Below are 12,230 nucleotides of genomic sequence, written 5' to 3' on the forward strand. Positions count from 1 at the left end.
AGAAGAAATGGAACTAGAGAGAAGGAACTTGGTAGACTTTTTTAGAACCATTAACTATAGCAATATTAGTCCCCTGCTTCCCTGATGTTGTTCTAAGGTTTAACTGAAGTTTTCAGACTTCTCATTTCTAGAAGCACCCAGTTCTGTTACTATGTTGAATGCAATGAATCATGTCATGAATTCTGAATTCTCTTTGAAAAGGCCCCAAGTGATGGCTCAAAAAATTATTATCCTCCCTTCATTTTGAATTGAGGAACATTCTATGTATTACACTACTGATCATAATCATAATTTAATGAGCAGAACGATCATGCTTTGATGGTTAGTGCCAGATTACTTGCAATGCGTATTTTGGACTCAGAACTATTGTTCTTAAGTGTCACAGTCATTGCCTCTATGCGCTTCAGTTAGTTTAAATGTGACTTTTCTAAGCCTCTTATCTGTTGAATAAACCAGCCAAAGGTTTTAAAAATGCTTCCTTTAATTTAGCTTTCTACTTTTCTTTTTTATTTTGCTTAAAAGCCCTTACTTGTGACCCATTCTTCTAGTTGCTGACGTTCTAATATAGTGAATGGTTCTTTCACAAATGCATTTAATCTTTGGATGCCTGGAGAATCCAAAGAACACATTTCTCTCCTCTGAAAAATGCATGTGAACATACATACAACATTTTGCAGAAAATATTAGAAAATCAGTAGAAATGCATGAAACCCAAGTTGTGAACACCTGTTGCATTCATTGAACATATAAAAATAGTATATACATATGTATACCTATCATATTCATATATAGTTTAGGAATATATAGCTTAAACTCCAATGCTGATTCAGATCATATTGTTTGCATTCTGTCAAGTTATCTATACTAAAATAAATCAATTATATTATTGGCCATCAACTGAATAAATTTAGATTTCTGATCCATTTTTATACACAGCAGCCCTTATTTATGGGCTCATTTGGGTCACCATATTTCACTGTACTGTCTCAATTACTGCCATGTATCCTAAGTAATTTGTAGACCACAGCTGAGAAGAACATTCTTAACTTGTTTTAATGATAGTATTTTTCTTCATTAGGTTCGTGAGCTGTGAGCTAGTGTAGGACACTAACAGGCATTTTCCAGTTTTCTCTCTCCAGACTTAAGAAGGTTCACTATTATCCCAAGGTCACTTTGAAAGTCTTTCTGTGATTTGCTTCCATTTATTTTATGCTTGTGTTTATGGTTTTGAACCAAATATGAAATTTAATGTTGCGTTTGTCTGCATTAAACTTAATTCGCCCCTTGTCAGCTCGTTTACAACAGAGAAAACATTCAGAGCCACCCTGTAGAATGTTTTGTCTACAATCACTGATACAATTTTTCTGTCTCTCTTTGTTATATGCAACTTTCTATATTTTTCAGTTTAAAAAGAGGCCTCTCTGAAGGAACATTTTCAGAAAACCTAAATGTCTAATAGAAATTAATAAATGATTTTCTAATAAAATAGAATCAACCCTATTTTGAATTTTTTAAATTAAAGCTCTATTTTCTAACTTAGAAATTTAATTTCATATTACATATTATATGTATATGCTTCTTGAGATGCTCTTTAAAGTAGTGAATTTATGCTTGAAAAAGATAAATGAAGTAAAAGTTAAAATATAAATAATGTCTTAAATTGACTTACATTACCAAATATTTTGTGTGCTTTTTTTCTTGTTCTCAGATTTTTCCAAGTACTTAAATTAACCTCATGTAATTAAATTTCTCCATTTAAAAATTAGTTACTTTTGGCTGGGCGCTGTGGCTCAGGCCTGTAATCCCAGCACTTTGGGAGGCGGAGGTGGGCGGATCACGAGGTCAGGAGATCAAGACCATCCTGGCCAACACAGTGAAACCCCGTCTCTACTAAAAATACAAAAAAAAAAAATTAGCCGGGCATGGTGGTAGGCGCCTGTAGTCCCAGCTACTCAGGAGGCTGAGGCAGGAGAATGGCGGGAACCCAGGAGGCGGAGCTTGCAGTGAGCCGAGATCCGGCCACTGCAGTCCAGCCTGGGTGACAGAGTTAGATTCCATCTCAAAAAAAAAAAAAATGTTACTTTTTAAAAATAATTTCAACTTTTATTTTAGATGCAGGTGGTACATGTGCAGGTTTGTTATGTGGATATATTGCATGACACTGAGGTTTGGGATATGAATGTCCATCACCCAGGTAGTGAACATAGTACCCAATAAGTAGTTTTTCAGCCCTCCCTGCTTTCACTCTCCTGCCTCTAGTAGTCCCCAGATGAATTTTTTTCTTAATGCTTACTAATTTTTCAATACTATTATATGGTATTGAAATGATACATGAATATTCTAAATTGGTATATCTTAGAGGGCACTAAAATGAAACATTAAATACAAATGATGAAAAATACTTTTAAAGTAGAATCCTAAGCATATACATTAAGGAATATAATTTCTGTGTTGAAAGTTATTTTCAGGAGCAATCTGCTAATTTGTGCCTGTATCTTCAAATCATGAGTAGTGTTCAACACTTGGGAAATGTTTGATCCTAGAATATCTGCTGTTTGCCTTTGAGCAGATATTATATTTATTCAGTTTCTGTTAGGGAAATATCAGACAGGTGTACAAAGATACATTTAAAAGACTGGTGATTTTTTATAACACGGAAATATCACAAAAGTCAAAATTACTAACTTAAGGTGATTAGTTAAATAAAATTACATTACAAGGTCCACAATGGAATACTATCATGGAGATGCATACTTATTGATATGTGAGATGCTCATTTTAAATTTCAAAATAATATATAATATGAGTCTATCTTTGTTCAAAAACAAGTTGTCAGTAGATGGTAGATAGGTACGAATGTATGTATAGGTATCACTATAGATACAGATATAAATATACAGATGTGGATATAGACAAAAATAAATACAATGTTTATCAAGAGTAAAACAGATTATTTTGTAACATCTCTGTGTGTAATTGTTATTTTTAATAATATTTCTATGTGTTGATTACTTAATAAATTAATAAATAAAAGAAAAATAAAACATTATAATGGAAGTCAATATTTATTGAGCACATACCGTGTATCTTATATGCTTCTAAATAATATACATGCCTTACCTATTTAATTGTAATTTTGCTACTCTTCAGTCCTTAGTCCTTATTATCTTAGTCTGTTCGTCCTACTGTAACAAACCACCATAGACTGGGTGGCTTAAACAACAAAAGCTATTTCTCATAGTCTGGAGGCTGGGAAGTCCTAGATCGCGGCACTGGCAGATTTGATGTCTGGTGATGCCCTGCTTCCTGGTTCACAGATGGCTGTCTTCTCACTGTATCCTCCATAGCAGAAGAAACAAGGGAGCTCTCTGGGGCCTCTTTTATAACAACATTGGTCCTGTTCATGAGGCCTCAACCCTCCTGACCTAATCACCTCCCAAAGCCCCGTCACCTAAATGCCATCACATTAGGAGTCAGTATTTCAACATATGAATTTGGGTGGGGGGAAGGGGGCAACTTGCAGCCCATCACCATTATTTATGCTGTAGATTATAAGCATGTGCATTTTTCACACTGGAATGTTAGAAATAAATAATAATGTAATTTCACATTTTTATGGAGTCCATGGACCCTCTGAGGCTGTATCATGGTGTGTGTGTGTGTGTGTGTGTGTCTGTGTGTGTGTTTTCCTGGGGAGCAGTTACTTAGCTTTTAATCAGATTGTGGGATGAGTTAATACCATCCTCTGATAGTTTTAGTCAAACTCACCATTCATTTCTTTACTATTGAAAACTCCACTACCAAGGCAAGATACTAAGAGCAAGCGAAACTGTGCAGTGAAAATGAATTTATTGTTTTCACCTCATTAATGAGGTGAGGCAGTTGGTAAAGATAGCAAGCAGCAACAGCGTGACATCAGGTCACATTTTCAAGCAGGCTAGGAAGAAACGGGAGTTAGGGAGGTCAGCAGGTGCCAGGAGTGTTCTAGCTTCCATGAGGGTGGATATAGGATTCCTAACATAGTTATCTGATTTACCCTATCAGTCTGGGTATCTTGTAACAACGTTATTTTTATTTTCAATTCTGTCATTTAAGATCTAAAACTGTAGGTGATTCAAAGCACATTCATAGTTGACTTTGGGATATGTGTTTGTATTATTAAAATATGAATAAACGCATCTGTGCAGAACTTCAGCACTTTAAAGAAAGGAATAAGGCCATTCCATGAAAACATGTATGAAGAAGAGCCAAATAGCTAGCTACTCTGTGGATTCATCCTTGTTACCTGTATGGGCAGCTGGTTCTCTCCTCAGAATGATGATATAGATGAGGAAACTGAGCAGGAAACTGAGCGCTGGAGAGATTAAATTGCCTATATTCACATCACTCGTAAGTGGCATAGCTGTGATTTAAACCCAAGTCTTGCTGACGTGGGAATCTGCATCTATGGGCATCATGTTGTGTAACTGACTACTTTCAGAATATTACGGAAAAGTTGATGAAATATAGATTCCAGCCTAATAATCACTTCAGAAGTAATGTATCCATATCGTTGGGGGTAGGGGGGGAACATTTTTAACAGCCTTCCTTGGTGATTCTGGAATGTAATATAGATTGAAAAGCATAGCTTTACACCAGCTTATTTCTGCATCAGAGGGGAGATCGTGTAGCAAGTTCTTATTTATGATTTTAGTTTTTGGTAGCATTTAATGCTACTGACCACCCTCCTTGGGATTCTTCTTAGCCTTTTATGTTTTCTTCTAATGTCCCCTTTACCCTGCTAACCATTGCTCTCAGTCTTCCCTAACATGGCTTCTCTCTGCCTTCAGTTCCTTGGTGTGCTGGCCATGGCCTTTTTTCTCTGGTGGCTCTCATTATCTTTGCTTATTGAGGCTTTATAAATTACTCTCTCTCCCCACCTACAATTCCCTCTCAAGTTTCAGTACCTTATTTTTATCATTCTTCTAAATCTACAGATGCTGATGTATCCTTCACGTCTTAAATTTAGCAGGCCTAAAATTGAACTCATTATCTTCTTACCCCAAACTTTCTGTCACCGTTTTCCTCTAGTGTAGTTAACGCTGTCACTACTCAGCCTCCTGAACTCAAAACTTCAAAGTTGCATTCCGACTTTCCTTTTCCTCACTGTCTCTATTCAGTCAGTCAGTCATCAAATCTTGTTATTTCCATCTCAGAAATGCCATTTGAATCGATCATTCTTTTCTCTATTTCCACAGAATTTCATCATCTGTTTTACACTGGATTCCATACTGGTTTTCCTACCATTCAGCTTTCCCTGGTATCCAGTCTTTTTTCCACATGGTACCAGAAATATTTTAATAATAAACACATTTGAAATTCTCATGTCCCTACTTTAAAATAGCCTTTGATTCCCTAATGCCTGCAATATGAGTTACGAAATGTATACAGTTCATCCTAATGGTCCTGCTTTATCTCCTTACCGCAAGTCTTATTTTGTGGCTAAACTAAACTTTTCACTACATCTCACTTTCTCACTCTGATACATTTGTGCATGTCATTCCACTAATTTGGAATCTCTGTCCAGGTATGAGAAGTTGGTCATTCTTGGCCCTAGATTTCCATAGAATTTACTTGGGCATAACATGCGATAGTAGTAATTAAGAGTCAGGGGCTGAAACCAGACTGTCTGGTTCACAAGGCCCAACTTCTTAATTACTGTGTAACATCTTTGTGCCTCCATTTCCTTATTTGTAAAATTGAAATAATAATATTACCTACCTTAGACAATTGTCGAAGATAGGGTTAATTCATGTGCAATGCTTACAATGGTGCCTGGCACGTATTAAACAGAAATTAAGCATGTGCCGCTGCTTCTACTATAATCCTGAAGACAATGGTGTAACAGTCTCCATGAAAGAGGGCTAAAGGAATTGCTCATTGTGCTGCTGCTTCTACTGTCATCATGATGACAATGATGTAACAGTCTCCATGGAAGAGGGCTAAAGGAATTGCGTATTAATACTGGGATCAACCCAGAGATCCATGGCTGTCCCCCAAAAAAAGTATTTTGCCTATAGGAAGCCTGGATCCAGTTTGTAGGCTAACATACTATCTCTACCTCATGGCATTTCTAGTCTCTCGTAAATCACCGACTAGTTAAAATCCCACTAGTCATTGGATTGGTATGTGGACATATACTTGTTCCCAGACTGGAAGTCCCTTCATTATCAGTAAAGATTGCTCCAGTTGCAATTCCGGAGGTACATTATTTTGCTAGTTTCATGGTTGAAGGAGTAAGCTATGCCATGGGTATACCTTGGGTTGATGTGAATCAGACTTTAGACCTAGGCAGGACCTTTAAATACAGCAGAGGGACATTCCTCGTGTCAATGTAAAGCATCCGAAAGTAAATATAGCCTCATAAAGTCGGCTCTCTGCTATGACATGCTGTGGACAACATCATAAGAAACATCATTTAGACTGAAATTTGAATTAAGCAAAATGTTTGTAGACCCTTTAATTTTTAAGAAACTGCTATACACTTATTTATTTGGATGATATTTTTGTTTGGATGAATGTGGTCCTGAAAAGTTAAATGTAAGTTGCAGAATTTCTTAGCAAACTTCACTATTTAAAGCACCTCTGCAGTAAATTATTTTGAATTACATCCTAGCTTATTAGTTTTTATTTATTATAATATTACTATGCAGTTTATTTGAAGTAGGACACATTTGTATTGGCTATGATACTTTCTAACTCATTGGAGAAATTTATAGCATTAATTAGAAATTTGCAGCATTAATTAGAAATTTGTAGCACTAATTAGAAAATCACAGCAATAATTAATTGTAGCACATGAAAGAAAATTTTGGAAAGTAGCATTTAATTTTTAGGGAAAGAAAAGAAGGCTTAAAGTAGAGATGGAACTTGAGGGCAACAATAAGAACCAATTGGTTAGATGACTAATATCTAAAATTGCTTCTCAGAATTGAAACTACGTATAGTTACTGTTTGATTTTATTTTTTAAGTTTATTGGGTTCCTGGTTCTGATCATTATAGTGAGAGATAATATTATATAGATCCCCAGCCAGGGCTCTCAGCTGTACACACAGAAGAATAAGCGTAAGCATTCAGGCACACTTGAAATGAAAGGTACATATCTAGTAGTAACAAATAGATCTGAAAAAGAAATATGGAAAGTTAATAATAAAAGTAATGGCTTGAGTTTCCTTAGCAGCTGAAGTTTATAGGGTATTTGCCTAATGTGATGTGGTAGGAAAAACTGGATTTTATTGGGAGGAACTCAATTTTAATGGTTGCTTTCCCACAGTGTGAAGCTGGGCGAGTCTTTTAACCGGCCAGAGCTTTGGATTTCTCGTCTGTGAAATGAATATAATAGAGAGTTCCTTTGAGGATCAAAAAATAACCTACATACAAAGCCTTTGGAAATTGTCAAGCATTGTACAGATTTCAGAGATTATAGAAATCGAGATTTCAGAAATTACTCTGAGATCTCAGAGATTGTTTCAGAAATGAAATAAGTATGGCATCAATAATTGTCTTCAGTTTGTGCTTGAGGAAACCGGATGTGCCACAAGTAATGAGCAGCCAAACTGAAGCTGGACCCCGGGCTTCTGAGTCCAAATGTGGTTCTTTCTGTGCTAGACCATGCTATTTTTGAGCTACACCTGTACATCATTCGCAGGACACAGGACTAGTAAATGATAGCCTAAACTGAATTTTAAAAACATTAAAAACGTATAATTATTGATTTATTACTAGTAAGAAATTCTAATATTACAAGGTGACATTTACATTTGTGTTTTAATGCAGGTAATGAATTTGGGCATCCTGAATGGTTAGACTTCCCAAGAAAAGGAAATAATGAGAGTTACCATTATGCCAGACGGCAGTTTCATTTAACTGATGATGACCTTCTTCGCTACAAGTTCCTAAATAATTTTGACAGGGATATGAATAGATTGGAAGAAAGATGTGGTTGGCTTTCAGCTCCACAGGTAAGCTCTTTACTCTGAATGCTGTGTTTTAGTCACCAGTGATGAACATACTTAGAATGGCAACCGGTTTCAATCCATATGCAGGTCTTTTAAACAGCATTTTATTATTCAGTGTGTAGTGTCCTGTAACATACTTCAGGTTGTCAAAACATGCCACTGAAGTCTCTCCAATTGATAATGAAAATCTTAAACATAATGGCCTGCTTAGTTTCCTGGTTTGTTTGTTGTTACTGTTTAAATTTAGTAATTTGTATTTTTATTGGTGAAAATAAACAATAAAAGTTCTGCAGGGAACCCATTTTGGAAATTGCTGTGGAAACATCTTAATTGTTTTGACCACTTTTTTATGTAAATAATTATGCTGTCATAAAGAAACTACTTTGACAACATGTAGATTTCTTTATTTCTTTTTTTTTCTCTTCTTTACTGGTCTCTAACTTGTAATTTCAATAGATGCCATTATACCCGCATGCTGTTTTGTGTTTTTCATGAGACTGTCTGTCCTCTGGAATTAACGTCTCAGTTTTCAACAAATTTTAGAAAATGTAATTAACAAGTGAAAATTTTATACAGGCTTCTTTTTTCTTGGCAAAAATTAACATGTAATATGTCTTTGTTATAATCCATTTACTTTATACTGGGGCTGTTTGAAATTACTGTTGATGTGTTTTTACTTTGGTGTCTATGATTCTTTTTTTTTTTTTTAATGGCTGAGCAAAGGTATTTATATATTCAGTAAGATTTGCTCCATGACATGAATGCCCTAATCACGTTTATTAGAAATGCTGTTTCCAGAAGAGAGAGCAAAATGATGCTCCTTTTCAATAGGAACAGTGTTAATACCAAAAGGCACCCCGTTTACTCTAGAGCTTTAGTTCACATTCTAAATTACCAAGAGTGCTGCTGCTGATGACATGCACAGCAATAAGTCCTCTCAGAGCTCGGGCTGAGTGAGGATGGAGTTGGAAAAGCAAAGGCTTTTCACAGCCAACTGAAAATACATGATGATGAATAAAAGAAGAGAGTTTACAGATATAATTTCTTTTCAGACCTTATCTTTTTATTAAGAAAAAAAGTATTGTAATTGACTTTAGGTTGCCATTGAATCTGACAAAGTTGGGTAAAAATGGAAAATGGTTAAGAGAGCTATAATTTCAGAAACTACATTAAAATAACAATGTTACATTACATTTTGAAAAGTAATTTTATATACCTAACCGCATTAAGCTGGAGACTAGAAGTCTTAAAGAAAATTCACTTATTAGATCTAATATATACAAACACTTTGTAGTATGTATGGGTACCATGGTTTTACTTAAAACCTGAGCCACAATACTAGTTCTCTATTTGAGCTATGAGGTCGGCAAGTGGCTGGTGAGCTTTGTATACAACACTAAGCAATTTTTGAGACTGTTCTTGGTTCACAGTTAAGTATAGCAAAATTGTAACATGTTCAAAAAAATATAGTGTTCTGAAACACTTATTTGGGGTTTAATAACCAGACTATTGAGAAAGACGAAAAATAAGGTACTTGTGGCAGCATCTAGATATTATTTAAATGTAACACGTGTATTAATTCTTGCAGGCCTATGTGAGTGAAAAACATGAAGGCAATAAGATCATTGCTTTTGAAAGAGCAGGTCTTCTTTTCATTTTCAACTTCCATCCAAGCAAGAGCTACACTGACTACCGAGTTGGAACAGCATTGCCAGGGAAATATCCTTTTTGTTACAAGTAAATATAACTGTCCACATTCACTTCTTTATTATATTATAGGACAAAAAAAAAGACTAAGGTTGATCTTGATAACAGAAACATTGATTTTCCTCATCTGAAAAATGAGGAACTTGAAACAGTTGATGGATAAATCTTTGCTCAGCTCAGTTATACTGAATTATTCCTAAGCTTCATTTTGGCTTTAAACAGAGGTTAGTGCAGACGTGGTTCACATCAAAGGAAAGAGCTGTGGATCTTGCTGTCTTGAAGGTTTCAATACGGAGCCCTGCTGTCCAGGTCCCCACATCCACCAACACAGAAGACAGTAAATGAAGTCTCCTGAGACAATAGCAGAGGCTCTGGACTTAGGGGACCAGGCTTTAAAAAGTGTAACTGAACATTTCTGAAATAACATTTCTTAAATGCTGTTTAGATCCAGTAAGCAATATGGGATACGGCTGTAGTTTTACTCTATGAAAATATTTTGTAAGTTACCTCTGAGACTTGTTTCCTTTCCTCCACTCAGTGGGAGAGAGCAACAATAGTTGTAATGATAGCTTCCTTCCTTTTTCTGTTTCTTCCCCTAAAATTCAAGACATGGCATACCTTTGTAGGCCTGAATTGGTAAGAAGGCAAGGCAGGGGCAATGTGAGCAATAGAAATAACCAGGAAGAATGTTTTTGATGTTCTCTGTGTATTCATTTACTCTTTCTTTCATGCATTTTACAGATACTTACTGAGTACCTGTTTACCGAACACCTCTGTGACGACTCAGAGCTAATTACTGTAAATACAGGAATTCTCCTAGCAGATACAGTCACTGCCCTCAGAGAGCTTTTAAACTAGTACAGGAGATAAACATTAGTCACTGTAAGTTTGATATTATTACAAAGGAAATATACAGTATATTTTAAAGACATGTTACTAGATCCATGAAAAAAAAAATGACAGATTCAGGACCTAGCAACAGATCAGCCCAATTTTTCCAGCAGGCAGTAGAAATAATGTGCTTGTCACCTGAAGCCCTAACAGTGATTAGCATCTGCCACCTGAGCAAGGTGCCTGATGCCCACATGAAGTCCTATGTGTCAGGGTGTCTCCAGCTACAATAAAGAAACCCTCCCACTCAGCTGGCTCAAATAATAAGGAAAATGTATTTGTCACTTAACAAAAATCCTAAAGTCTAGTTTCCCCAGCACTGTGACAGTATCAGGTTCCCCAGTTCATTCTTTTTGCTTTCAATTCTCAGGGTGCCAGCAATGTCCAAATGGTGGCCCCTGTTAATAATCATTAGATAAGAGCCATGACTCCAAGTGTCACCCACCTTCAGACACAACAAAATGCAGACAGATTTTCTTGTGTATCTCTTCAACAGTGAAGCTACTTCTTTAGCAAAATTTCTTTCATATTTTATTGACCAAAATTGGGTCTTACATCTCCCAGAAAAATTTTCTAGGAAGAAAAATGATTATTACCATGAGTGGCTTAATCAGGAATGACCCCCCGAGCCTCAGGAAGACATCCCTTGGTAAAGTGGACACCCAGACAGAATTTTACTCTGACAGTAAGAAGAAAAGAGCCAGTGCTTTTTGGTGTAAGTAGCCTGCAGCATCTGTCACCACCTTGTGCTGCTCATGACATTGAGGGCAGAGAGAGATGGTTCCCTACTTTCTTCCCACCCAGCTCCACATAACATCAGAGCATCTAGGAGAGGAGGCTGTAGTTGTGACAGATAGCACAAATATGCCCCAGTTAACCTACAGAATGTGCTGTGTTGTCTGTCTCTTTATGCCTACAAATAAATCAATGTGATGGGTTATCTACACTAAAGAGTACAGTACTATTCTGGGAAACAAATGTCCTCTTCGTTTCCATGAAAAAATCCAAACAAATACTAGACACGTAGCAATTTGTATGTGATCCTTCTCACCTCCAGAGTGCTAAAGTAATGCTCCTAGACTAAACCCTTCTATACTTGGTAGTGTAATATAATCATTCCAAAGTACATTTACAGAATACCTGGTATCTACTGCAACCTTTGTTATATCTTTGCAGCACTGTCCTTGACCCTTAAGTAGAGGGAAAGAAATGTATGAAACCCAAACTGTGATGTAAGTCTTAATGCAATAAATGGAAAAGGAACAAGGAGCAAGAATGTTCCATGGGAGAACAAAGGACAAGAAAAATGAAAAAATAAATGGCAGGGGAGAAGGGGAGAGATACTGAGATTAAGACAAAGACTTTTAAGCCTAGATTTGGGAAATGAACAAGATTATAGCAGGAAAAAATGAAGAAAGCCATTTCAGCTATTAGAAATCATAGACTATTCTTAGATAATGGACAGTACAATGGATTAATTGGAGAATGATGACTATAGAAAGAAGTATTAAGAGATAAAGCTGAAAACATAGATGGAGATCACATAATAGAAGATTTTAATGCCATATTAATTAGTCTTTTTTCTATGATTTTATAGTGAATTGCTGCAGGTTTTTGACTAGGGAGCTACTTGA

General features: G+C 36.0%; 1 protein-coding gene across 2 annotated transcripts in view; it reads left to right on the forward strand.

Annotated features, from left to right (window-relative positions):
- GBE1 (1,4-alpha-glucan branching enzyme 1) overlaps nt 1-12,230 on the forward strand; it is a 262,977-nt gene that overhangs the window by 211,645 nt on the left and 39,102 nt on the right. For both annotated transcript variants that reach the window (XM_050779011.1, XM_050779010.1), the window contains exons 13-14: nt 7,817-8,001; nt 9,587-9,717. In XM_050779011.1, coding sequence (XP_050634968.1) covers nt 7,817-8,001; nt 9,587-9,717 — 316 coding nt within the window. The remainder of the gene's footprint in view (nt 1-7,816; nt 8,002-9,586; nt 9,718-12,230) is intronic.

The sequence above is a fragment of the Macaca thibetana genome, chromosome 2 (genome assembly GCF_024542745.1).
Source record: "Macaca thibetana thibetana isolate TM-01 chromosome 2, ASM2454274v1, whole genome shotgun sequence".
Lineage (NCBI taxonomy): Eukaryota > Metazoa > Chordata > Mammalia > Primates > Cercopithecidae > Macaca > Macaca thibetana.